This window comes from Lonchura striata, chromosome 9 (assembly GCF_050655825.1).
Source record: "Lonchura striata isolate lonStrDom1 chromosome 9, ASM5065582v1, whole genome shotgun sequence".
Lineage (NCBI taxonomy): Eukaryota > Metazoa > Chordata > Aves > Passeriformes > Estrildidae > Lonchura > Lonchura striata.
In genome coordinates this window covers 9,101,047-9,127,733 of record NC_140711.1, presented here as the reverse complement: position 1 = coordinate 9,127,733, position 26,687 = coordinate 9,101,047, and the positions used below count along the sequence as shown (strand labels likewise).

At 37.0% G+C, this 26,687-nt stretch overlaps 1 protein-coding gene across 39 annotated transcripts in view; it reads right to left on the bottom strand.

The window, feature by feature from the left end:
* Positions 1–26,687, bottom strand: part of LOC146766630 (uncharacterized) — a 250,204-nt gene that overhangs the window by 192,957 nt on the left and 30,560 nt on the right. For 27 of the 39 annotated variants that reach the window (XR_014957178.1, XR_014957180.1, XR_014957176.1 and 24 more), the window contains one exon: positions 1–26,687. This exon is cut by the window's left edge. Coding sequence is in view for 7 of the 39 variants with exons in the window: in XM_085587122.1 (XP_085443248.1) it covers positions 13,641–13,744; positions 26,602–26,687 (190 nt within the window). In the remaining 32 variants the exon portion in view is untranslated. The other 12 variants (XM_085587122.1, XM_085587120.1, XM_085587134.1 and 9 more) reach the window with 11 other exon arrangements.

Genomic DNA, 26,687 nt, shown 5'->3' with positions numbered 1-26,687 from the left:
TGGCTTACTTTATATGATTTTTAAAAGTAGCCAAATGTGACAACTTTAAATATAACCTGAGAACCAATTTGAATTTATCCACAACCAGTTTTTTGGTATACCACATAAGTTTGATTTTTAGTTAGGAATATTAATTATATTCCTGCATTGCAAATCTTGGCATAGTATAATTGCATAACATTAGGACTTTCAAATGGAATACATCAGGTAATGATTTCCAAATTGGATCAAAACAGAAAAAAGTCTGTGTTGATAACCTTAGTCATGCTTCTAGTAATGTTTAAAATCCAACTATGCTTCCATTTTCAATTCTAGGCTTGCCAGAACAAATCAGAATGATGTGTCCTGGAAAAATCATCTCCTCAGGTTGAACACATGGAGTATAATAGAAAAAATAAAAAAAAAATCTGCAATCCAACTCAGTATATGATATTCCATTACATTAAGAGACTTCCTGATAAAATCAGCAAACAGACAACAAAGATTGATTAATCAATAAGTAGGCATTGCCTTATTACAGTGAACAAATTAGACACTCAGGATATATTGCTTTATAGGCAAGATTTCTCTTTTACAAATATTCTCAATAACTGACTTTAGTGACCTTTTGGAAATGCTGAAAAACATCCTCAATTAATAGCCTTCTTTTGCAAAATAGATCACAGTAGGGAGAACTGCAGGTCTTGCACAGTAAGAGTTCAGAGAAAAGGAGGAAAATGGTTTTTAAACTCATTCAGTGGGAAGCAGATGAGAGCTTTACTTTCCAAAGCAGTATTTGTTTAATAAAAGCAATGCAAAGACACTTTAGCACTGGTACAATGTACAAGCTGGAGCCACATCACCAGCTGAGCTCAAATCCCTTGGTCCCTCTGTTACAGGAGTACTGAGGAATAAACTACAACTTGTGAATTGTTGCTAAATGCAGATTGGAAGTCCTTTTGTTACAAAGGAAAACTGCTTCTCTTCTCTGTCCTGGTCACCTGTTTGGTGCACGATACCCAAACACTACATTTAATGGTGTTTTCACTGGTAACTGCATTCTGCAACAAACTCAGTAATCACATTAATAGAGTTTCTGTTTCAGAGCTTTTTGTTACTCCTCCAGCTTTCCAGATTACAAAAATTTTCAGAGTAATTTTTAAAAAAAGACACAAACATATCAATTTTATGCCAAGGCCTGGGGGGCATCAGCTAAGGGGACTTCCTTGCAGGAAATAGATGCAAAAGTATTAATATTTTGTGTAGCACACTTTTTCATGGAAATGGTAGGCCTTTTTACAGCAATATGGAAATTGGTAAAGATTTGGGTGTTTGAGTCTGACTTCAAAGCTGAGATCTCGTGGAAACAGAGAATGAAAAGAAATAGTACTTTTGGTCAAAGAGAAAGTATGGAAATGAAGATCATGTAAAATTCCCCCTTCTTTGGTCTGGGAAAAGGGAAAAGGAAAAGAGCAAGAACAGTGCTGTAGTTTTCGAGAAGCAGGAATAAGATTCACTTTCTGAATACCAGACCATCCAGGAAAGAACTGCATCTTCCCTTTGCCATCTCCCAGCATGCTCTTTAAAGGAGCAGATCCTTGCTCTGTGTTAGCATGGAAACGTTGCTTTTTGGGGCATAGAGGAGGTTTTGTTGCCATCATTTTTCCACCTCAAGCTGACTAGAGGAAGCAGCATTTTTAGATTAAGTCAGAGTAAGGAAAATCATCTCCTCAGAAGATACTGTTGTCAGCTAACCCGGAAAATTTCAAATAAATTTGCAGACCAGATAAAGACAAACAGGAGGACAAAAGATAAAATATGAGTTAAGATAACAGTCCATCCCACATGCAACCTATATGAGCCTTGTCTGAGAGCTGAATATAACTGTATTCTCTCCATGACAGACAAATAAATGCAACAAAAGTGTTCAATCCATTTCAGAGTGAGCTTTTCCCTTCTTACTCAACAAGGCTTATATTGATAGCCATATGTGTAGCTGTCTATTTTTATTAGTTTACAGCCTGTAAACATTTCAGTCTGGAATGTCCTGAAGGAGAGTGCGTCCATAAACTTCTCTTTGTTTCTTTCCCTCTTTTTAAATGAAAGCTAATTAGACTTGATTTTACTCCTCTGTTTCATAAAATTCAAGTCTGCTGGTTTTGTGTTGTACCTTCTGGCTACACTGATCAAGTATCACAAAAATACTGTGAAGTCCAGAAGTTGCTAATTTAAACAACTTTTTATTTCCTGCCCAGCCCCACAACCACCAGTTTTCCATGTCAGTTTTGCACAGACTTTCAGACACAGCATTTGTATAAAGTGTCAGGGAAGGAAGAAGGGAAGGAAGGAGGGAAGGAAGGAGGGAAGGAGGGAAGGAAGGAAGGAAGGAAGGAAGGAACGAATGAACGAACAAACGAACGAACGATGGAACCATGGAACCAAGGAACCCATTCCATTCTTTATATTAATAGAGAACATTCCTTACTGGGCACAGGGAGAAATGAGAGAGCTATAATAGGGATTTACAGTTACAGAATGAATTGCACGCTGCTTTGAGCCCTTGTCACATTCCACAGACACACCTGAGATGCCTTTGGAAGTTAAATGCTAACATGAAAGGAGCCTTTCTCACCATTTTTTTGCTCAGCCTCATCCACCTCAAGGTGGTTTGCTGAGGTCTGCTGAGAAAGCACTTCAAGCCAGGCTGATGCATCAGGACCATCCATCACCTTCTAAAGCTGACATACTGAATCCATGGTTTCTTCCCTTTCCCATGAACACAGTAAACTGGGCAATGACCAAACAAGCAATGAGGCATTACAGCCCACATCACTGCCTGAAATGTTTGTAGAATCAAGCTGGAGGTGCAGAGAAACAATTCCTAAAATTTCACTCAGTTTCATAAAAATACAAGAGAACTTTCATCTGGTACAGCACAGTGACAATGTGCACTGCAGAAAACACTCAGCTCCATGGCTTGGATTAATAAAATAACCCTGAGATAGTGGATAATTGTCACTGTGCACATAATCCATGCCTCCAGTTTTAACAGCTCAGCACCAAGTGAGCTAAGATTCTATTAACCCAACAATTCATAACAACTGGCATACATCAGAGCTTTTTAGAAGCACAGATTTACACATCTTCCTCTGCTAGACAAACATAGAAACCTCACACTAAATGTCAAATAACTCTACTCAAGTTATTCACAGAAATATCACCAGTTATATTTAACTACCTTTAAGGCAATCTGCCCTTCCGAGCAAATCAGAAGACATTTTCAGAAAGCAAGGCTAATTTTGAATAATGGTGACACAAACATACCTGGTTATACCATGTTCTCAGACTTATTTTTCTCTGTATTTTTTGGTGGCAATTGCTTGTCTAAGATTATTGATTCAGAAAGGCCTTCTCTGACCCTCACCATAGAGTTTTTGCTGGCATGACTATTTTGTCAAATAGCCTTTTTTATTCCCTATTAGGTTTGGAAATGTAGATTTGGCTCCAATTTCAATATCTCATTGTTACATACACTGATAATAGGAAAAAGAGGACCTGAAAATGTCTATCTTTGATTTCACCTTGTCTCTCAAGGATGTGACAAACACTAAACACAAGCAGATATTCAGTTCATGTGTACAGTGGAAAGGTTACTTGAGCTTAGTACATTGACTTCCATGAAATACTGCCAGCACATCCTGTGATATCTTGATTCACTCTGTTAAGAGCCACCCTGGGATTATACTGAAATACAGCATTTCTAGAAAGTTGCCTGCAACACGAAGGTCAATACTTTATTTGATAAGCATGTTTGTTTTCCTTCATGCAACAATTCACAGATACCCTGTCAGATCAGTCATTCTCTGTGGCTGCCTCTGCTCTCTTTGCCTTCACATCTGAGCATCTACCAACATTACAAGAATTCTATTTTAGAGTCTAAATGAAGATTTTATGAAACTATGGACACCAGGCAAATTCAGAGCAATTATTCATGACAAAAGTTGTGGTAAAGCTGCAAATTGAACTTTTCATCCTCAGGGAAAGATTTTCTTACTAGCAATTTCTTAGTAATATACCACCAGAGGAAAGAGGTTAAACTGAAGAAAAAGGTGTATAATATCTTAATGGATCACAACTCATACATATTGTCTAATGTGATAAATAATGATCCCTTTCTGAAGACTAGCTCTAAAAAAAGTTTAAACCAAGCTGAAGAAGGTATTTGGGCACGAACTCCAAAAGTTTGATTTCTTTTTCATCAGAGCTTGCCTGATGCCAGATAGTACAGTATTACAATTATCTGTCTTGTTTATTAGATGTGTTTCTTCAAAGTGAAGTCTGGATACTTTTTGCAAGGCCATCATTTTCATGGCCAGCTCATGTATATCATAAATACACAGGTCACCCTGGCTGCATCTGCAGAGACAGGAAAAGCCACCCTAGTGACTGCTATACAAAAATTATTTTTTGTACCTGGTGAGCAGGTTTTGAGTTTCTGTAAGAAAATGAGGAAGACCTGTGAGCAAGTATTTATATGATAAAGACACTCTCCAGAATCAGACTGATGGAAAGCTCTGGAAGCCCCCTGCTCTGAGAAAAGAGTCCTGTGTCCCCTATCACAAACACACCAAGATCTGCATCTGGGCATCTGCTCCCAGCTTCTTTAAATTAAAATTACAAACCCAGAGTTCAATCCAAATACAGAAAATTTCACTGACATTTTTACAATGTTGCAGACTTTTAAATTATTTTTGATGCCTCATTTGATAAAAACAAAGCAATCCCTCCAGTCAAGGAGATTTAAAAACCTCTTTTAAAGTGTGGGTTAAGTGTAGTAGATTAAATTAATCTACTGCTATTGCTGACATGTTTTCAGCTTATTATAACATGGCTAATTTCCCTCCTGACAGACTGGAATGTTCTTTCTCATTCAGATGTTTCCTTCCACAGCCACATTCTGAGGCATCACTTTGGTTCTGACTCCAAAGGAAGAGTACCACCCACTGAATCAGCTCCTGTGGCATCCTGCATTTTCCTTAGAGAATCTCCTCAGCCTAAGTTCTGGACATTTGATGTGAATATAACCCAAAACTAAATATTAAAAAAAAAAAAAAGTATACATACATAGATATATACCCTAAACATATGGAGAATGCATTGCTGCCACATGAAGGTAATTACAGCTCTCTTTAGGAAAAAACTCACATAATTTATAAAACATACATGCTGCTTTCATGCTATTCCCTTTCCTTACCTCTAATAGAAAACCCCAGAGAAAGCAATTTATGCTTCCAAAAAACAGCAGCATCTCTTGTAAAAGATAAATGCCAAATTATATAGTGAGTAGGAAAACATAGCACTGGTTGTTAGCCCACTGGAAATGTATTTTTTTCCTTTCTAGGTTTTCCTTTTTCTTTCTTTTTTAAATACTCTTATCTCTTCCCATACCAGGAAAACCCTAGAACTGACTATGACAAAAATCCTTATGCATAGACAGGAAGAAGAAATTTCAATTTAATGAAAATGTAAGTACATCTGTTAAAACCCATGTATAATGGAAGGCCCCAGGAATATATCTGCCAGTGTCTCCTGTTGCCAGTTTAGAGGAATAAAATGAATATCAGATATCTTGTTAAAATATCTAATAGCAGGTTTGTTTTGACAATTCAATATCAAAGGAAACAACTTCTTTCTTTAAACTGCCACCAGATTAACAGGGCAAACAGGTTTTCAGTGGAGGTCATACCAGAAATTCAAGAAGAATACTTACAAGAAATATAACACCTTTGAAAAGCCAGGTCCTATGTCAGTTCTTATAATCTTTTTTTTCTTCTTAGCAGATGAGAAGCTTTGTAAGGTGACATTGATAGTAGAAGAAATAAGGCTTCTCATAATAAAGCTATGCAACAATATTGGCTCCATCCCTAAATATTTGTATAGAATTAAATAACATTCTCCTTCATTATTATACTCCTGAGGAGTCATTCATGATATACATAACAAATCAATAAATCAGTAGGAATGCCTGGCAGTGATAATAGGCTTTTAAAAAGAACAAATATAAGGATTAAAATCCTAATTATAGGGGAAATAATGAAGGCGCATGATGGAACACTAAATTATATATTGCTAAAGGTGTCCCATTTAGTTACTAGACCTGCACTTTCATTCTCAGGAACAAAATTTACCTTTAAGGCATCATATTTATCTGACAATACTGAATGCATTATAATCCCAGCTAGGGCATTTAGCGGTTTGTGCTCTGTTGACATTAAACTTGTTGGACAGATTTACCTCTTCCTGTTGTAGCTATCTCACATGCTTGAGACACAAAGCAGCCAAACTCGGCTTTTCTTGCCAGAAAAGTGTCCCCCACATTTAGAAAGTGTCAGGTTTCCTTGTCCAAGCTCTTATTCCAATTGCTCCTGGCTACACAGGTTCCCCAATGCAGTTTGCCCAGGAATCTGCTGCCTCTGTGGAGGGGCACTGTGATGTGTCTGATGGCACTGCAGCGGCACAATGAGCTGGGCTTCCTGCAAGGAAGACAGTGAGGAACAGGAGTTCAGGGACAGCTTAAAGAGATCGTTAACCAAAAAGATTCCCTTAATTTCTGATCTCTCCTCACCTGAAACCATTGATCTTACACAAAATACATGGAGAAGAGTTTGGTCTGATTGAAGAAAGATAGAACACAAACAAACCAAACCAAAACAAACCAAACAAACACTAAACCTATAAAACCAAACCAGCCAAACAAAAAAGAGATGGATAATAAAGATATTACCTAATATCCTCCACTAATTTTTAAAAAACAGTTTGCCAAGCTACTGGGAATGCTAAGAGTTCCAGAAGAATGTGAAGCTCAGGACACAGCTAGATTGTACCTCTCTAGGGGATATGCGACATACGGGAGGTCTCCTGGTTGTTTGGAGGGCTCATAGAAGATTTCTTACTGGGAAAGCCAAATTAAATGAGGAGGAAGATTTTTTTATCTAATACTGAGGGATGATCTTATTACAATTTTTTAAATCCAGTAGTACTCCCAAGGAGGTGGTACTGCATTTTAGCACCTCTACTTCCCTGTTCTTAAAACAAGCAGATTAATTGAAAAAGGAAGAGAGAACTTTAGAAGAATTGACAACTGCATGGAAACATTGATCATACATTGCAGTTCAACTGAAGCCTGAAAAAGGAATGGAAGACCACAGTGGTTTAAAAAAAAAAGAACTATTTCTGTCCTATTTTATAGGAAAACCTTTTAGTGTCTTTTTCTAAAAAGGCTTTCATTTCAGCCTGTGCATTTTATTAAGAAAGTGGGGAGGAGCAGAGATTATTTCATTTATCAAAATGCAACAATTATTTTAAGATTATTTTGAGGAGAATTATAACATGTCTTATTCCGGAAATAAAATTTTTATGTCTCATTTGGAAATTAAAATATATTTTAAAATTTCACAACCTCTCACACAAAATTTTAACCTCTGCTCTAGAATGATGCACAAGGAACAAGAAATACTGCAGTTTTACACATAAGATTTCTAACCTCAGAAGCTTTGGGATTTTTTTAGCTCATTTCCATTTATATGTACATATATTTATAATACATATATTTATTTGTACATATTGCATGGTAATGCCACTATTAAATATTTAGTTTTAGGCTCTCATTTCCACAGGCTTTTGACTAAACCTTATATTTTAAGTGAAATCTTATTAATCCTTAAGCTCACTAGTTGGTAAAGTATTCATACAGCTTAAATAATGACATAGGGAGAAAGAAATTTGGAGGCAGAAATCAAGGAGAGGAAAAAAACCTGCTTCAGTGGAAAAGTGATGGCAACTGAATGAGGCAAGTGAATGAGGCATGGAAAGTGTTTTAGACAAAGCAGCAGTATGAACAAAATTCTGTCAGACTCTGCACAGAGACAGCAGGAATGAATGAGAAACAGTAGGTAGGTGCTAAATGGAGCTGGTTACAAATTCCCATCCTGCCAAAATGGATTTGCTGTACACAGTATTTTTCATTGATGTATGTTCTATTTTTGTTTTCCCAGTTACTTATTTCAGGATATTATTAAATGAAAAGACAAACAACAGACTGACTTTGACCTTGAGAAGAAAGCAAACTCATGCAAGTTACTAAAGCAGGGCTTTTTTATTTTGCTTTTCTTCTAAAAAGCCCATGTTTCTTTCATGACTAAAAAAAAACATGTGATACCATATGAAATGTGTTTGTTTAGCTCAAGATGATCTCACCAGTAGGGTTTTCAGCCATTCCCTTGAATTGAGGCCTTCAAATCTTCCCTTATGCAAACCAGCAGCATTTATTCCTCCTCTGTCCAGGTCCAACAAGAATGAAAAATGGTTTTATTCAGCCTTCACTTCTCCCCACTTCAATTAGTAAATGTCTCATCAAAGTAACACAGTGCATACAGTCACAGCTCTTCCCCACAACTAGACAAAAGCTCATTAGTGTTTTTTGTTTGGTATGGGGTTTTTTAAAGAAAAGCATAGGTCCCTAACCTGTTTCCTGTCAGGAGACCCCCACATCAGTGATGTCCTGATGTGTCAGAATCTGAGCTATTGATGATTCCGAGATTGTAAAAGTCTCTGTCTTTCAGCCCCGCTGCCAAAGCAGAAGCCATAATTGGTCTGTGCTGGTTTCAAGGTTGTTTATTCTGTTTATCTCTCACATGTTCTGCTGCCCTGCCCAGCTCTGTCCTGCAGGGCAGCGTGTGGGGCTCTGCCCTCAGTGGGATGTTACAAACATTAAATACCAGAAACTCCCTGGGCTGGATTTACAATAACGTGTCAATATCTGTCACCTACGTTGGACAGTGTGTCCCCAGCCTGAACCAACAGAAAAATGCCAACACCACAGTGAAACATGGAGGGCATGAAGAAGGAGAAAAAGGACAAGGCACACCCAATTTCCTCCATCTTGTCCCCTTTGGACCCTCAATCTAGAATCCTAAAATTTTACTTTTGCACCTGTGCCACACTTAATTATTACTTATATCAAATACTCAGAGCTTGTAATTCTTTCTGTAAGACTGAAAACTCTTTTCCATGACAGAGATCACAGCCAGTGTCTCTGGGGCTCTGTCCAGGGGGTTCCTGACCCCCTGCCAGGGTCCCAGACCTGCCAGGGCAGCCAGAGGGAAGCTCTGGATTCCCACACTGATGCACTAGGTTCTCCAAGCCTGATTACCTCAATCTGCCACAGCTTTGATGAAAAGAGTTCCTGACATTCCCTATATTGCCCATAGGAGAGGAAGGAAAAATGGTTCACCTTCATTGGATAAAAGCTGACACATAAGGTGGAAATGCTTTGGTTCCAACGTGGACCCCAAACTGCACCTTCCCAAAGCCAGGTCTAGACCCAAATCCATCCAGCTGGAGTCCAGCAGCTGCATGTCCAGCTGTGCCTGATGCCTTGCAGCAGAGCACTGTGCAGGTTCTCAACACTGCTCACATTGAACCTGCCCTATCCTGTGCTTCACATGGCCTGGCTATGAGCTACAGCTCTATTGCCAAACCAACTCTGATTGTTTGTTGTTTTTTTTTCTAACAGAAACTGTAATTCAGGAGGATTTGAGCTGTAGATTTCACAGAACTATGTTTGAATGTCTATGGCTCACTGTGAGCACTCCCTGAGCAGGTAACTCCCCACTGCCACAGCAACTTCTCAAAATCCCTTACAGCTTTTTGGAAGATGTAACTTGGGCCATACAAGAGACTTTTCACACCTAGAGAATTTTTTCTTCAGTACTTCTTCCTGTCAAAGCAGGAAAACAAAAATTACCTGAAAATATTTAAGAAGTGCACTTTTACATCCCAATTCCTGTGATTAGTTTCTAGGATCTCTCTCTTATTTACATCAACTCCTAGTGTCCAAAGTTGGTAAGCCCAATAGGGATAAACAAATATATATAGAGAGAAAGAGACAGATATAGATATATACACTCTAAAATGTGCCTATAGACCCACAGACATCCTGGCAAATAAAGTTACCCCTTCCCACCTTTCCCCCAGTTGTAAGTCTCTGTATCAAGAGTGGTTAAGCCCTGGATGCCAGTGAGTGATTTTTGGCTCTTGACATGAGTGGGTGGAAGCAGAGGGACCTATATGTTACACAAAGGTTCCTTTAGCTCCCCCTTAATGTATCCCAAGACATACACAGGTGTCTCTGCTTTGGGGGAGGAGCAGTCACCCGAGCCAGCAAATTGCACTGTGAGAATCCGAGGTTGCCTCTCCTTTCTTTTGTAGAGGGACCAGTGCACTGCACACTGCTTGCCTTGGGAAATTATTCATTGTATTGTGCTTCTTTAGAATCAAGAGATATCTAAGAAACTGTTTACCCAATGCAGTTATTATTTCTCCATTTAACAATATTTTTACTGGTGTTTTTATAATTTGCTCAGATATATTTCAGTCATCACATTTTACTGAAATGTACTTTCTCAGCATGTCATACTTGTGGAGAATCACAATATGGACAGAATGGGTTATTTAGTTGGTGCTGCCTGCTCTCTCCAACTGTTACAGCAGGAGAAGATATTCCTGAAGGCTGCTGGGTTCCAGGCACAGACATAGGAAGTAGCTAACTTTTCTTTTCAGAAGTGCATGAAGAGTTACAGACCATTCGACAGCATTTAAAACTCCAGTTACATTCATTGTTCCATTTGTTCTACAGTTTAAAGGATAACTGAAATTCCTTTTCACTTAAAGGACAAAATATTTCCTTTTTAGTTTGTTTTGGATCATTTTAGTGAAGCCAGCATGCCCCTCAGGGTGGTTATATATCCCCAAACGATCCTGCTATTGAAGCTGACCACATTTTGATGGAAAGCATTCTTTGACTGCAAAGTCCTTGTGGTGATATTTCAGAGCATCCAGCCTAAGTGTCCTTAGCTTTTCTCTTCAGGAAGAAAATATTATCAGTAAGAAATTATCGAAACTCAGTTATTCCAATTAGTTTAATCCTTATCAGTGTTATTGATTCAACATTCTATGTAATTCAGTAAATAACCTGAAGAACCAGGTGTTAAAAGACTTGACAGATTACATTCAAATAGTGTATTTAAATTTAGTTTTTTGTTACAAAACAGGATATTTTTTTTTTGAATTACAGGATCCTGAAATAGCATTAATATTTCCAGAGAATAAAATTATTCTAATTTATAATGGACTCTAACCTTATTATGGTTACAGGCTCAATAAGCTGTTTATTTGATCAAGTAATCCTTTAGGCAGAACTATTAAAACTTTTAAGTTTGTTTTTAATAGCTTCTGCTGTGGTAACACATTTACTCAGCATTTCTATTTATTCTACAGCTTTGACCATATTATCCTGCTTCTCCTTGTTACAGTACATCAGAGCACATTTGTCTCTCTGTTTAACAAAGGTGTCTGATGCATTTGATGACTTGAAAAAACTGATCGCTGGGTGGGTGTGGATCCCATTTTATCATTATCAGTAGAACATATCTTCAATAGCTGCAAATTAATAAACTATTTTCAACTGAGGATGTATGTACAAGTCTTCATTCTGAACAACTGGCACATGTTTTCTTTTTAAGAAAAGCAATATCATTCCCAGTCACATGCTACCCATTTAGGCCTTTTAATAAGGCAACCATATTCCATTTTGTAACCATCTTCCATTCCATATACAATTCCATTGCTTCAGAACTATCTTTGTCAACAATATCTGGATCTTTCTGCCCTTAACACAAGAGGAGACAATCTACAGTTTCCCCAAAAAGAATGAAATCAAAAGAAGTTCTTACTGCTGAGGACGACTGATCATTTCAGTGTTATAAAACTGACTCTGTAAACTTTGTAAGGACTTTTGCAAAGAGGTACTTAGTGCTAAAGTCATTTCTGAAAGAATATCTAGACTTAACTGGAAATCTTTCTGCATTAATTGGGATGGAGAATACTTTAGAAAATTTGAGGTTTTATGGAAAGTTTTTGAGTTGGGAGATAGGAACAAGAACTACAGAGGAATCACTGATGCTGTTCTGTACAGGTTTATCAGTATACAAAACTCTAGTTTACAGATTAGAGCACATAGATGAGAACTGTTCTGCTCTTTTTCCCCTCATCTACTTCACTTAAACACTGGCTGTAACCCAGAAATAAAAAGGCACCCAACACTTGTGTGCCAGATGTGCCTTGGTAAGGCAGGGCAATCTACCTGTGAGTGTTCTTCATACCTTTTGCTTTACAGAGCATGGATGGAATTAAATTATACAGTGCTCTTGGTCTGATCTCAAAAAACCATTAGTGTGAATAATTTTTTTTGCACAAAATCAACACTTCAGAGTGGACCCTTGAGTCTCCTAACACAGGCATGAGTAAAAACTTCACAATGCCTTTTTTTTTTTTTTTGCCAGAGTATTGTGATAGCAAGGGAAATGTCTATATCTAAAACACAGCTGGACCTCAAATGCCTCTCAAACACTACTGGTTTGTAAGATTCCTAGGTAATCAATTAGACAATCCTGTGTTTTTCTTGGAAGCTGTTTGGCCAGGAGAATCAGGTGAGAGGAATTGTTTCACCTTTCCTGATGAAGGTCATTGACTATTGTCTGACAAGTCAGCAGTAATTAGACAAAAGTGCATTGCAAGCCTTAATAAATAAAGCTGTTGCTCTGCTCTGCAAAATTGTGTCTGGCACCCACAAGAAAACTGAGCTGAAATTAAGTCTCCATTCATTACAAAAATAGTCTAACAGTAATTTGGAGCTATGGACTGTCTGTTGTTTGTCAATGGTATTGAATGGTTTCTATCTACTATAACAAATCACTCAACAGTAGAATAAATGGTAGTTGATTGTATGCCAATGGTATATTTAACAGTACTCTATTGTATTGAATGCTGCTGGAAATGTAACAGGTCTTGATGGGGGAAAATACATACTATTTTTAAAAATAAAATATTGATGTAATTGGCTTTCCCACCCACAGTGCTTCACAAGCCTAGAAGCAAAATTAGTTTTAATAGTTTGTTAGAAAAGTTAGGGAGATTGGAAAAAAAGAATCTTGTTGACTCCAAGGCATTTTAAAAGTATGTAATTAAAAAGAACAACTATCACAGACCTCTTTACAATGAATTCCCAGATTTCCCTCTGCCTCCCCAACAGTTATTAAAAAATCAAGTAGCATCCTACAGTGCTAAAAGAAAGAATGGAACAGTAATGTTGCTCCTAATGAACACTCTCCAGCAAAGAGGAGCAATCACAGAACTCAAGCTGTAATCATTCCTCACTGGCAGCCAGTTTTACTGCCTGACTGGCAGCAGGCAGGACCAAACAATGGTAGATGGTTTGCACTTACTGCGAACTTACCCTCAGAGGGTGGAATTTTCCCTGCTGTCTTCTCTGTTTGCTGTTCTGCATTTAGGTCTCATTAGGTCACAAGAACACTTTCTCCTCCCTGACTTTCTTTTAATCCCAGCATTCTCACTTTTTGTGAGCAGACAGGATGATGGTTGCTGCAAGGTCCCATCTACTTCAGTCTGGACCAACAAAGGGAACTTGAAACTGCTTTTATTTTTATGTCTGTTAGAAGAGTAAGACCATCACTTTTTTCATTCTTACAGCAGATGAACAGCATGACTCCAAGACCATGATAAAAACTTTCCTTTGGGGATTCTCACTCACAATATTTTATGGCAAACAAGAAATTTGTGAGTATTTTCCTTGTAACTTTCCTTGCTGGTCCATGAAGACACATGTATTCCTCTGTGCAAGGGATACCTGGATGATGACCCAAAAAAAAGAAAACCATTGGCATGGATTACCATGCAACATTTAGAGCAATAAAGGACAGCAAACCTTCCTTCTTTGAAATGTACTAATCAGTGTTAGCTACCATGCATCATAAAAATCCTCAAGCAGGAGAAAGAGTTTTTCTCCCAGCAGGAAAAATAATAAAACCATGCAGGATCAGCAACAATGGAAAGATCACCTATTGGAACAGTTTTTTAAATTGGCAGCCAGCTGATAAGTACTGCCCTTTCACCTGGCCCAGCTGGAGAATAGGAGAGCATAGTTTGCATTAATGAGATTTTCAGGACTAAAGTATCTAAGTAATTTTGACATAGAAAAACATAATTAAATGAACAAACAAATGACAAATAAGTAAACACATAAGTTTTCCTTGGTGTTTCCTTTTCAGCGTGAAATAAATTATTCCAATATACTATTTGCAGCATCAGGAGAGAAGAGGCAAGAAAAGGAGACAAATTCTTACAGCCCACTAGGATCAGTGCCCTGGTTATACATATGAACACTTTAAATCACACTCTACTTTCAAATCCCCATCTGACATATCAAGTAACCCAATGTCTACATCAAGTAGCCCAATGTCTGCATTTTACTTACCCCACTAAAAGGCAGTGAAAACACTGAAAACACAGCCCTGTGCAAAATACATAGGAACAGATGCACACACAAGATATTCCCTCCCCTCCTTTCTCTTTTCCATATCCCTTAAAATAATTTAAAACCAGTTCAATTATTAAAAATAATCAGCAAACATCATCTTTTTCTCCTGTTTCTGTAACATGACTTTTTTTCAATAGTTATTATGAAGTGGTTTAAGAAACTTCTAAGGGCAGGTTTAGCTCAGAGAATGGTTTTGCTCAGGAGAAATGGCACATTCCATTACATCAAAAATGGTAGTGAGACCAAGATGTTTAGAAATTAACTGATAAAATGTACAAAAGGTATGAATGTCATAGGCCAAACCTGATTCACTGATTATACTGACAAAGCAAAATATACTCAAATATATACAAAATATATCATGCCCCCATACTCTCCTTTTGATCTGTCTATGTGAATACATCCAAGAGACAGAAGACTACATATGCTCAGGTTTGTGGAACTAATCCTACATTCTTTTATACATACCTGGTAATGTATACAAAAAATGCAATTTTCACTAAGGACTCATCTTCATTTTACTATTTTATCTGACTAAAAATAATGCAAGCTAAAATACATTTTTATTTAGACTCAGGTACATGGCATAGTAATTCATATATTTTCTCAGCAGATTCCTTTTTGCACTGCAAGGATTATTTCTATCAACATTTTTTTAGATTCAGCTTGAGTCATGTGGATGCCAACAACATAATTAGAATAAAATTGATACAATAACAACCCACATAGTGTCTGATTATATTTCAATAGCCTTTTTTTTTCCTCTTAAACAAGCTTCTATTAGTAACATGAAACTGGAACATGCCTAGGGAAACAGGCACAGTGCTCTGCAGATGAGCTGGGGATTCTCAGAGAAATGCTGAAGTTTATAAACTGCAGAATGGAGAATCAATTTTGCTGCATGGAGAATACTTAATTACAGGAACATTTATGCCAAGAAAATGACATTCTGGAAACTCCATGAAAAACTGACACTGGCATCCCACTGAGAGGCTTTTTTTGCTTTCCATAAATAGACTGCTGGGCCCAGCTATTTATTGCCTGTGATACTATGAAAGGAGGAGCAGAGTGAAGGTTTGTGAGGGTATTCTGTAGGCTGCATTCATTGAGAAAGTAGAAAACACATGTACAACACTTAAAATGGCTCAAAGTCAGCAAAAAAGGCCTGGAGAATTTGCCAAGCACACAGATCTGTGAGCTGGAGGAACAGGTGAAAAGAAGGAGAGAGGACAAGGCACAAAGAAAAAATATTAAAGCTACCTTATAAACCTCCTTATCAAAACTGGGGATCATGGAAGGCAATTACAAGGGCAGGAGGTTTTTTTGAGGTGATGTAAAGCAAGTCCTTTACAGAATGGATGCAAATGGATGCAAATGCACTTTTAAACTCAATCCCTGATAGCCCAAATAGCCCCTCAAACAGCCTGGCTGTGAAAGGATGCATGGCTACTACAGAGAAACAACTCCTTGCCCAAAGCCAGCTAAGCAGGCACAGCCCCTCTCTTATTCCCTCTCTATAAAGAAATTTGGGAAGCCTGGAGTCATTAGGCTGTCAGAGGTGGCATGACAAGGATACCAGAAGATTTAAGTTGAATTACTGTAGTGTCTCTAGTATATATAAGTATTGAGGAGGGAAGGAGATGGAGATGGAGATGACAGAAGATGGAATTAAAAAAACAATTCAAGTGACTCCCAAAACCAAGGGAGAGGGAATGAGAATCAAAAGGGAAACCACAGAGTGGAACCACATCCACCCAGGAGAAAGCACTAAAAGTAACAGTAAATAATAAGAGACCTTTCCTATACTTTCAAAGAATTTAATGTTTATTTTTTTCAAGACTGTAATAAACTTCTGCAAAACCCTTCATAATGTACTATCCTGAAACCCAGTACTAGAACAAAAATAGATCTTTTGAGAAATTTGGTCTGTGACACCTTCACTCATATGCAAGTTGGTACAAGACTCATGGAAGTAAGAAAATATAAGCATTGTATCAAGTACACCTAAGAACAAGTTAAAAAATAATATGCAAGGGCAGATTTTACAATCAAAGATTATTAGTCTAACTCAGCTAATGCGCTAATGAAAGATAATAAGCAAATTTTCTATATGATTGTACTTTGCTAAAATATAAGCAAAGGGAAAATATGATCAGCCTCAGGGGTTTAAGAAAACAGTTAATAAAATCTAGTTAATTTTTTTTATTATGAAAACAAAACTATCTTTCTTAATGGTAAAGACACAGTACTCATTGTAATCAATTTTTATATAGCTTCTTTAAAGGAAAACTTATTGATGAAGCTAAAATTTCATGCTCCTTAGCAGGCTGAAATTGGCTGATGATGGAAGCCACCGAATTCATTGCTTCAATTAATAAGCAATAAGTTAAGAGCAAAACTCTGCAAAAAATATTTCTAATCAGATTTTTTGCTTTGCTTGGTGGATAATTTTCAGATCACATTTCAAAGGAGACATTGTAATAAAAAACGGATTAAATTGAAATATTGTACAACTATTTAAAGCTGCAGAGCTCTAGCTCCTCTTAAATAATACTGACACAATGAAGCTGATGCCAGTGAGTGCTAATGTCAGGATTAAAATGTAGACTTTGTTTTCTTCTTGGCCCAACCATTGGAACACCACAGCTGTCAATCCCCAGCATATGAAATGCCCTGCCAGAGGAAGGAGCAGATCCTGTTCTGGGTACAAACCATGTCTGGAAAGGCTTCCAGGGGAGCACCAACCTCAGGGTCACCTCTGACTGCTGCCTCACTGCTAAAAGGAAATAATACAAGAGCACTTTCATTTACACAGCACAACCCAACTGGAAAAGTTTAAAAGATTAAAAGAACTCTTACTTCGTTAAGAAATTCATCTGAGAAAGATGAATCCAGAAGTTTCCTTGACAGTAATTAATCCCTTTTCAGCTTTGCATGCAGAAAGAATTAACTGGAATTTCATTACAATGCCTGTTATTTAATCAATTATGTTGGTAGAGAGGTTAAATTTACTACCAAGTGAGAATTAAAAGGAACTTAAAAGGGTGTAGGAGGAACTGCAATAATGAGATATTACAGCGCTCTTTATGCAAGCCTGAATTTGAAGAAACCATTCATGAAAACATTTTAGATTGCTACTAATTAATCAGATTGATACATATAGTCTCAAAACCACATCTGACAGCTAATGGTACTTCTCAAATAGCCTGATCCAAAGCCTATTGAAATCAAGAGAAAGATTGTCATTGACTTTGATTATGCCACACAAATATAATTCCCGTAAGTATAGAGTGCCCAGTAAATGATCTGCATTACAACAATCATATTGTTATAACAATATTATTGCATGTTTCTAATGACTGGTCTATTATTTATAAGATGCCAAGCATTTGTTGAGCAGTCTATACATTTCAGAGACCCATTTTGAGGGCACAATGAAAAGTTGGTGAGAGCCTTTACACAGATTTTAATAACTAATTCCATGGGACTAATTTCAGCACAGGATGTCAAGCATGAATGAGAATGACAGAAGGCATTCCTCTGAGGCAAACATTATTTCTCCCATATTTTTATGAATGGTATTTAATTTTGTAGAAATAATAATTTCTTTCTCAAAGAAACCCACTCCATTTGGATCTCCTAATTTTTCTAAACACAGCCCCATTAAATAAATACAGAAATGTTCTGTACTGAGAGAAACTAAAGTGCTGGTAGAGGTGCAGGGTTCTAGGATTCACTTTGATTCGTCTTCTTTGTTGCTTTCCTTCATTCACCCTCCTTTTTCTCAATTTTGCACATAGAAACTTTTCCTTTCCTTATCCATAAATAATGGTGTTTCCCAGCAGAAAGTCATTATCTGACATTAACCTATTGAGAAATTGTATATTAAAATTTCTTTGTGTAAGGTGCATGTCTGGAATCATGATCAGCAACAAAACCAAATCAACCTACAGTATCCCTATTTAGTTCTATATTGGATATTTGTGGAAATTATCTGTCTGGTTTTTGGTAGTATGATAATTGGTCGTAATGATAAATTTTGTAATAGTGGTAAATTTTTACAGGTTTGGCAGATACTTCTAAACAATAAGACTCTTGGAAGTTACAGAGGAGCTCACACTGACAGGATTTCAGGAAGAAACTGTGCTCGTCTCTACCTGTAAGTAGAGAGGACAGTTACTGACATTTCTATAAGATGGATATTGGATAAAGCTTAAAATTATAGAGAGCAATTAAAAAGCTGTAAAAATTGACCACTCCTATAGCACAAGAGGATTTTCAGGTGTTTGTTGCATTCCAGAATCTCCTATTTTCTAGCACCATACAGAACATCCTATCCACCTCCAAAAACAATAAGAAGGTAACTACAATGTGTTTACATAGCACTAACTCTGTTAATGTTATCATCTGAAAATGAACAAAATGAAAGGGACACTAAAAAGATAGTTAAACCTCAGAACAGAGTCAGTTTACAGACATACACCTGGAATAATGAATCAACAACAAAATTATGGCTTAATATTTCATTCTTCCACCATTTCAATTTATTGCAGGCTCAGGTAGTTTTGCATTTCTATAGACAAAATGTTTTACAAGTGTCAGTCAGGCAGAAAGGTTGTCACAAGGATGGGGGAAGAACATTTTTTTTAGTTTTTAATAATCAACAACCTCCCCAATGACCCAACACAATGGATTACTTAATTTACATATACAGCCTATAACTGTGGGACTGTCTCCTTTCTTTGTGTGTTCTTGCTGTTAGCAGTGGTTAACTGAAATTAAACTGTCATGAGCTTAACAGAAAATGTCATCTGACATGAAAAGAAATGTGCTGTTTCACTGGGGTGTGAAGCTGGAAACGCAATAGTGGTTGTCTGGTATTATTTTCCTAAGACAAAAAGAAAAAATAAGCAAACCTCTACCAATTTCTTTTTTTTTTTTTTTTCCTAGGCTGACATCATCTCCCTAATCCCTTGGCCTTTTTTCTGCTGAGAAGGTTTCTTCAGACCTATCACTAGAAAACAGTTTGAAATGAAGCCATAATTCAGTAACTTGTTCTCTGTTTCCATTTTGTTGCCAAGTGGTTCATGACTTTCCCAAATATCTCTGCTGTAAGCAATTTTTAATACAGCTTACCTAGTCAAACACTGCCAACTCCCAGCCACACACTGTGAAACAGTAGCAATTAAGCTGCCTCCTGAAGGCTATTCCTACCTGGAAGTTCAAGATGGAACTGATTTGACATGCATGCTGACATCCTCTAATTGAAGTGGTTTTCCTGGAGAAGCTTAACACTTACTAAAAAAAAAAAAAAAACCAAAACCCTTTTGTCTCTCTTTCTCAACTATTTGTCAAAAAGAAGAATAGCAATTTTCTCATAAAGTTTATCCAGGGTAAAGGAAAATGGACCTGTCTGAGCAGCAGTATCTGAAAAAAGTTCTACATTCAAAAAGCATTTAAAAATATGAGAAACATGAACTCTGTATGTTCACCCACTCCAATCTCCCAGTTTTGTATGTTCCATAAAACAGGATCTTTTGGAACATTATATACTAAATACTATAAGTGGAGTGAAAGCTCCTTCTGCATGTGTAAGACTGAGTCTCTTGAAACATTAACATTTAAAGAAAATCAAGCAATATTTCTGCCAGTCTTGAGAAAACATATGTTACAGGAAAATTCAATGAAAGCACAAGAAATTTTTTTCTGTACATAACTGACCTCAAAATACAATAAAATAAATAAAAAAGCACACACCTTCATAGGGGAAGTTTAAACTGGAGGGGCTGAAGGCATCATTTCTCACATCGTTAGGAAAGAGTTCTGGCTTTCAGCCTCATTGCCAGTGATACAGGCAGCTGAAATGCTTCAGAATGGAATTCTGTTTTACTGGAATTATACAGGAGGCTTTGGTTGAACATTGCCATAATGTTAGTTTATTCTGTTTAGTCCTTACCCCCTTACTTCATTTTATTATTTCACTTTGTTTCTTTCATTCTCTTTTTTACACAAGTATTTTTTTACTGTGTGTGCTTCTTTTGCTCTCACCACTGCTCTTTTTATTCTATGACTTGCAGTGCTCAACATAATTAAGATAGCTAAATCAACATTACTAACCTACTCAAATGTTCTTGGCACAGTAACTATCATTTAAGATGTGTGTGTCCTACAAAGCTTTGAGCTTTTTTTATTCTGGAAGGTCACTTTAAAGTCATCTCAGAATTACTGGAGTGTTTATTGATCTCCTAATCATTCTCTGTTTGCAATTCTTCAGCTGCCTCTCTTTGTGCTATTTTGTTGTATTAGCTTAGCTATTTAATAAACAAAATAATATTTATAAAAAGAAGATTATAGAATCCCTAAGTTGTTCAAATGAAGACAACAGTTAATTTGCACTGAAATATGAGCATAGAGATAAAAGTAAGAAGCTGAAGTTTGATCTACATGGCTGTGCTCTACTGAACAAAAACAAAGCAAAGCAATAACAGCTTTTGGGTTTGAGTAACGTGGCTGCAAAGGTATGACTGCAGTCTAGAAATCTCAAGCTGTTTTTGCTAACTATATTATCCAGAACCATTTCGGACTTGGATTTGTTTTGCTTTTTGGGGCTTTTGTAGGTAATCCATGTTCTCCATAAAAACCCTCCTGATAATTAATTTAGAGACACCAAGAAAGAGAATATTTCTTTAGAAAGGCAATTTGCTATTGATCCTTAAAGGTATTTCTGCTGTGATAAAATACATTCAACAAAGTAAATTAGACCAGAATTAGATTCACAATGCAAATATTTCAAGTTTTTTAACTAAAATTTACCATGTGGTTCAGACAGCTCAACCCTTCATTTTAAGAAGCCAAGATTCTGTGATGTAATACAGACAAGGTCTGGAGAGTAGTTATTTTAAAGATGCACCCAGTGACCCCACAAGTTAAAGTTAAAATAAATGTCTCTGACCTCATTTGAAGTCTCTGGCACACTGATAGCTATAACTTTTGCTGGCTCAGCAATCAATAAATATCATCCAGATTTTCAGTATTCCTCTAAAGGGAAAGAACACACCTTTCTGGTCCACCAGAGCACCTTTACTACATGAGAAAGACAAGATATTTTACTTTAATTTTGCCAAACATTGTTCACTGCTGGCTTTGACTTCATTTGTACACCCCTTATTCAATACAAAGCTCATAGTAGGGCATGACCTAAAATTGCATCCAGACCTTTTTTCCTCTAAGGGCATTCAAAGAATCCAAAAGGACCTAAACAATCCATGGTGCATTTTCTCTGTAGCAACACAGCAAATTGCACTCCCTGCCTGCTTGGTGTCTATATAGATTTAGCAAACATAACCCATATATCTCTATTTGATCTACATCTTTACTGCATTATCAAATAATACTATAGGCAGAATAGCTACCCATTGAAATGCTTCTCAGCACCTCCTTCTGTTTTAACATTGAAAAATTATGATTTTCTAAGCAATTTTGCATGCGCCCATGATGGTTTAATCTCGATAATTTGCCCAAACTTGCTTCAAATGTTACTGATCTCTTTGTGGTCTCAAATGTTTAGCTTGGTTATTTGCAGCATTTCCAATTTCTGTTGGTTATAAACTAACAGGCAGCCTTACAGAGCAGATTATGGGAAAAGAAAAAAGCTGAAGAATATGATCTTGAGACATCCAGAAAAGCTGCAAAGAACTCCTTTGGGAAGAGCAAAGCAATCATTTGAGGTAGGAAAATTAAAAGCCTCCACATTTGTTTTGGCAATTATTTGGAAAACCAATGGAAATGTTTAATTATTAATGGCACCAGCTAAACATAATTGTCTTCCCAATAAATCAGGATAACTCTATTGTAAAAAATAAACATTTGCAGTTATCCTGTATTGAGTAACTGTTGCCACACTGCAATATTAAAAAGTGACAAACTGGAAGGTGTTGGTATGGTATATAAAGTTCTGTGATTATTTTAATTTTTGTTTTCCCACCCTATGAGAAGAACATGGGCTTCACACACTGGTTTTGGCTTAGGGAGCACTTACTGGAGTCCCTGTAGAATATAATTCACATCATGATCAAACAAAACCATTTTATTTTTTTAATGAGCTCACTGAGCCAAGATGACTACCATGTGCAGATAGCAAAAGCATAGAGGTTTTTTGGTGTTTTGAGGTATTTTTTAAAGTTCATAATAATTACTAATGGTCTTTCCTGCAGCTTTCATGGTAGTTATGTGCACAGCCATACATTTTATAGTACAGTTGTTCATTATTACTGGTAAAAAACTCTACAGAGTTACATGAAACAACCACCTGGGCTGCAGGGTAGTATAAAAATTTCTACATTAGTGTTTTATTTCTCTGTACTCTATGTTATTCACTGCTTATTCCCATTCTCCATCCTATTAGATGTTTTTATCTTCATAATATTGTGCTGTTTATTTATTTGTTTTCATTCTTAATTGCTTTAATAGTCATTATCCCTTCAAATTACCTAAATTTTGACTTATATTTCCCTTTGAAATGATGTAAGAATTTATGGGAATTTGTTTCCTTGCACTGTTATTTTTCTTAGCATCAGAGGGAACTGAATCTGCTTCAGGTTGCAGAAATGCCATGTATACCCAGAGCCCTCCCCTGTCAAGCTGGCTCAGGGCAGGAAATCCTCCTTCCTCTGCAAGGATCTGATTCCTTTGAGTCTGATTAAGAGCATCAATTTGGATTACTCAAGTGCTTAAACACCAGCATTCATTTATTTTCTTCTGAATCTGAAGTAAGAGATTCTGTAGATACAGCCAACAGGATCCATAGAAGGGGTAAAGGAGCCCAAATTCTGGCTCTGAAGTTGGCAGAATGAGTCAAAGTCTTTGGAAAGACTGACAGAAAGTTTCCTGCAGTCAATGGAAACGCATTCTCCACAATGGCCTTTGCATCACAGCACAAATACTGAAACAATAACACTCGATGTGAAGGAAAGAAAATATCTCAGCACTGCAAGAGGAACTCCAAACTGTTCTAACTCGTACAGCTTTTTGAAAGGCTGCCCAATTCTCACTGACAAAAGGCAGTGATACAAGTAAGTGGCTCTACAGAAACACATCTTATTTTAAATCAAAGCAGATGAGTCATCTGACAATCTAGCTGTTGTGAAACAAAAAGAGAAATGAGAAAATTGTGTCAGTTCATCACTTGATGAGATTTTGTTTCATGTATTTTATTTTCAATTTCTGATTACCTCTGTTATTTATGTTTTTATAGACGGATTTCATTGGCTTACAGGCTGATTTTTAAAGACAAAATTCTAAATTACAATTAAGTTGAAACTGGATTTGCTTAAAAACAAACAAGAGAAGGAGGAAGAATTTCCTGTGTAATGGCTGACAGCAAAATTGTTTGAAGTAATGGGGTCCCATTTAAATACCAAGAACTTGGCAGACCTAGGAGAACTGAATTTGCATAGGCTATGAAATCTTAGGCGTACTTTGGAAGCTTGCTGGAGAGCTTCACAGAATATAAAACTTTCTGGCATTGCTACAAATCTTGATGAATTAATAGGAGAAAGCAGAACACTGCTCACAACTAATTTTCTTTTCCTGGTATGAGGTCTTCTTCTTTCTCCGTCTCCCCCTGCTCCACATTTGGTGCCAAATCTTCCCTCTGTGCCCCTCTGTGCCTCCCAGTGAGCAATTCCCACTGATTCAGGAGATGCCTGCTGGTGAAGGCACAGCTGATCAACGTGGCTTTTTCTGCTGCCAAACTCCAGCCAATGAGCTATTCATGGCTTCAGTCCCTGTTTCTGTTCATTAGGCCACTGGGAATTGCATGAATCATTTTCATTCCCTGCCGGGAAGCAATGCCAGTGTTTACTATTACTTATGCAAAATAATTTTCCAGAATCACTTTACAAATGCTGAATGCTCGGTTGACTTATAAAAACTGAAATGAATTAATAAGAAATAAATAAGCAGTCCCAACTGCATGGGATATCAGTTTTATGCACAAGATGAGAAAAAGGCTTATATATTTCCACTAAGCTGGAATTACAATAACCCCCTTTCTCTAGGGAGAAACAAAAGCTGAAGTGCAAAATTAAGATATGTGTTATTTTTCTTTCATAAAAACGGGGGGTGGACTTGGTTGAATTGAATTTTACAGGGTATGCAAACGATGCTAAGCTATAGGTTGCCTTTACCCTTCTCTTTTTTGCCTTCCTCCTGAATGGTTTCTCATTCCTTTCTCCTCACAGAGGAAACAGCAGGAAAATAATACCCTTAAACTGTACAACTGCATCCACCCTGAGATGGGGAAAGGAAATGCTCTTGCAAGCATTAGATTAGGCAGCCAAAGAAAAAAATAAATATTGACATGATTGAGCTATACAAATATATATATACATTTAAAGAAATAAATGTGTGAATATATGAATCAGAACAATAAGTGTATTCAATAATTTGTGTGCCAGTTAACTTGACTACATCTGATCAGCTATAAAGACATTACCGTTAACCCAATAGAAAAGAAATTCTATTGAAAAACAGAAAGAAGCTTTTGTTGGAAAATCAGCAGAAAATTGTGCATAAAACCTGATGGGAGCCTCAAAATAATCTCATTAAAGTGGAACACACTTATTCAAGACAGACAAAAAGGGTTCACAGCAGTCTTAAAATCTGTTTTAAGAATTCCATTTTAACTCTTTCTCAAGTAGGGTTCTCTCCAATTACTCTATATTAAACTCTCTGACATTTTAATGTTCTAAGCAAAGTAAGGATTTGTCCAGAGTAAGTCATTTTAATACCCAAGCTACAAACCAGATCAACCTGATAAGGACAGACCCAACCCATAAATCTGCCTTTCTGTAACTCAGAAGGAGATACTGGCCCTAATCTTTCCTTGGTGCCCACCCTCTTGTCACACAGCATTTCTGCAGACTTGTGAGGAAAGCCACTCTGTCAGGCTAAAAATAGGGACAAAGAAAGGAGAGGTTTCTTCTGATTTCCTCACTACATTACTACTCATATCTTATTGCATTATTGGGTGTTATTTTTCACTCTCTACAGCAACAAATCAGTTTTAGCTTCAGGACTTAAAGGCCAGTGGAACACGCTCATATTCAAACACAGGATGTTGTTTCTGTGTTTATGCAAGAATGTATTTCTATCTCACTTGTGGGACCTCCCTTCTGTGGATTTGTGCCTGAAATCCCCACCCTTCTGTACTTAAGCAGTAACTTCTATTTACACTAGGAATTCACCTTTCTTCCTTTTCAGCAGGATCTCAATACATCCCCCAAAGCCTCCCCAGATCCTCAGCTTCTTTCCTGTTTTTCCCTCTACCTGCTCTGACAGGCAGGCCATGAGGAACACCTGACTTGAACCCACATCATAGTGAGATTTCAGCCTTTACTTTCTCTCTGCCCTCAACAGAACTACTAATATAAAATATTATACTGCGGTCAAACTTAGTTGCAGCAACAAGAACAGTATGGACAAAAATTTGATATATTGATCTCTTTTATTAGGAAGATAGGGTTAAAAAAATGCAAATATTTTAATTTAGTCTAAAATATTTGAAATGTTATTTTAACTGTATTTAAAAATTCCTTTAAGCTCTCTGAAACTAAAGAATGTCTAGTGATTTTTATAAAATCTGGAAATGCATTAATATGCCTCTCTCTGTTAAGTAAGGCAGCTAGAGATTTAAGAGCTTCTAATCCTTGATTTTATGCCCTCAATGCAATGTTTTCTATGATCCAATTGCAATTTGCAGACTTTGAGCAAATTTTCCAATTATATAAATGTTCTTTTAATAGATACTTATGGCAATGCATTTTCTTTTCTGCAATAAATCAGTGACTGCTGCCAGTCTTATCACTGCCAAAGTGACCTCTGGTTCACAGCAAAGAGCAGGGAGCCACCTCCAGCCTCCCTTGCCACCCACAGGTGAGAGGGCTGGGAAGGCAAGATCCACGTTTTGGTGTCTCAGCAATTGTTTCAAAGGAGATTATCCCCCCTTTAGCAATGGAAACAGCTGGAAACATTTTCCTCTTGTCTCTATGGACATCTTGCTTCCTACATTCTACATCTTCAGTCTTTCCCTCCAGGGCCCCCACATTTTGTCTCCCACAGATCAATTCAGGGATTTAGCTCAGCAGAGCCCTTAACAATGCAAGTACCTGTTTTACTGGCAACTCTCTGAGACAAAAGCATGGAGCCCAGGACTGCTGTGCCATTTAGAGGAACATGAATGCACTCCACAACA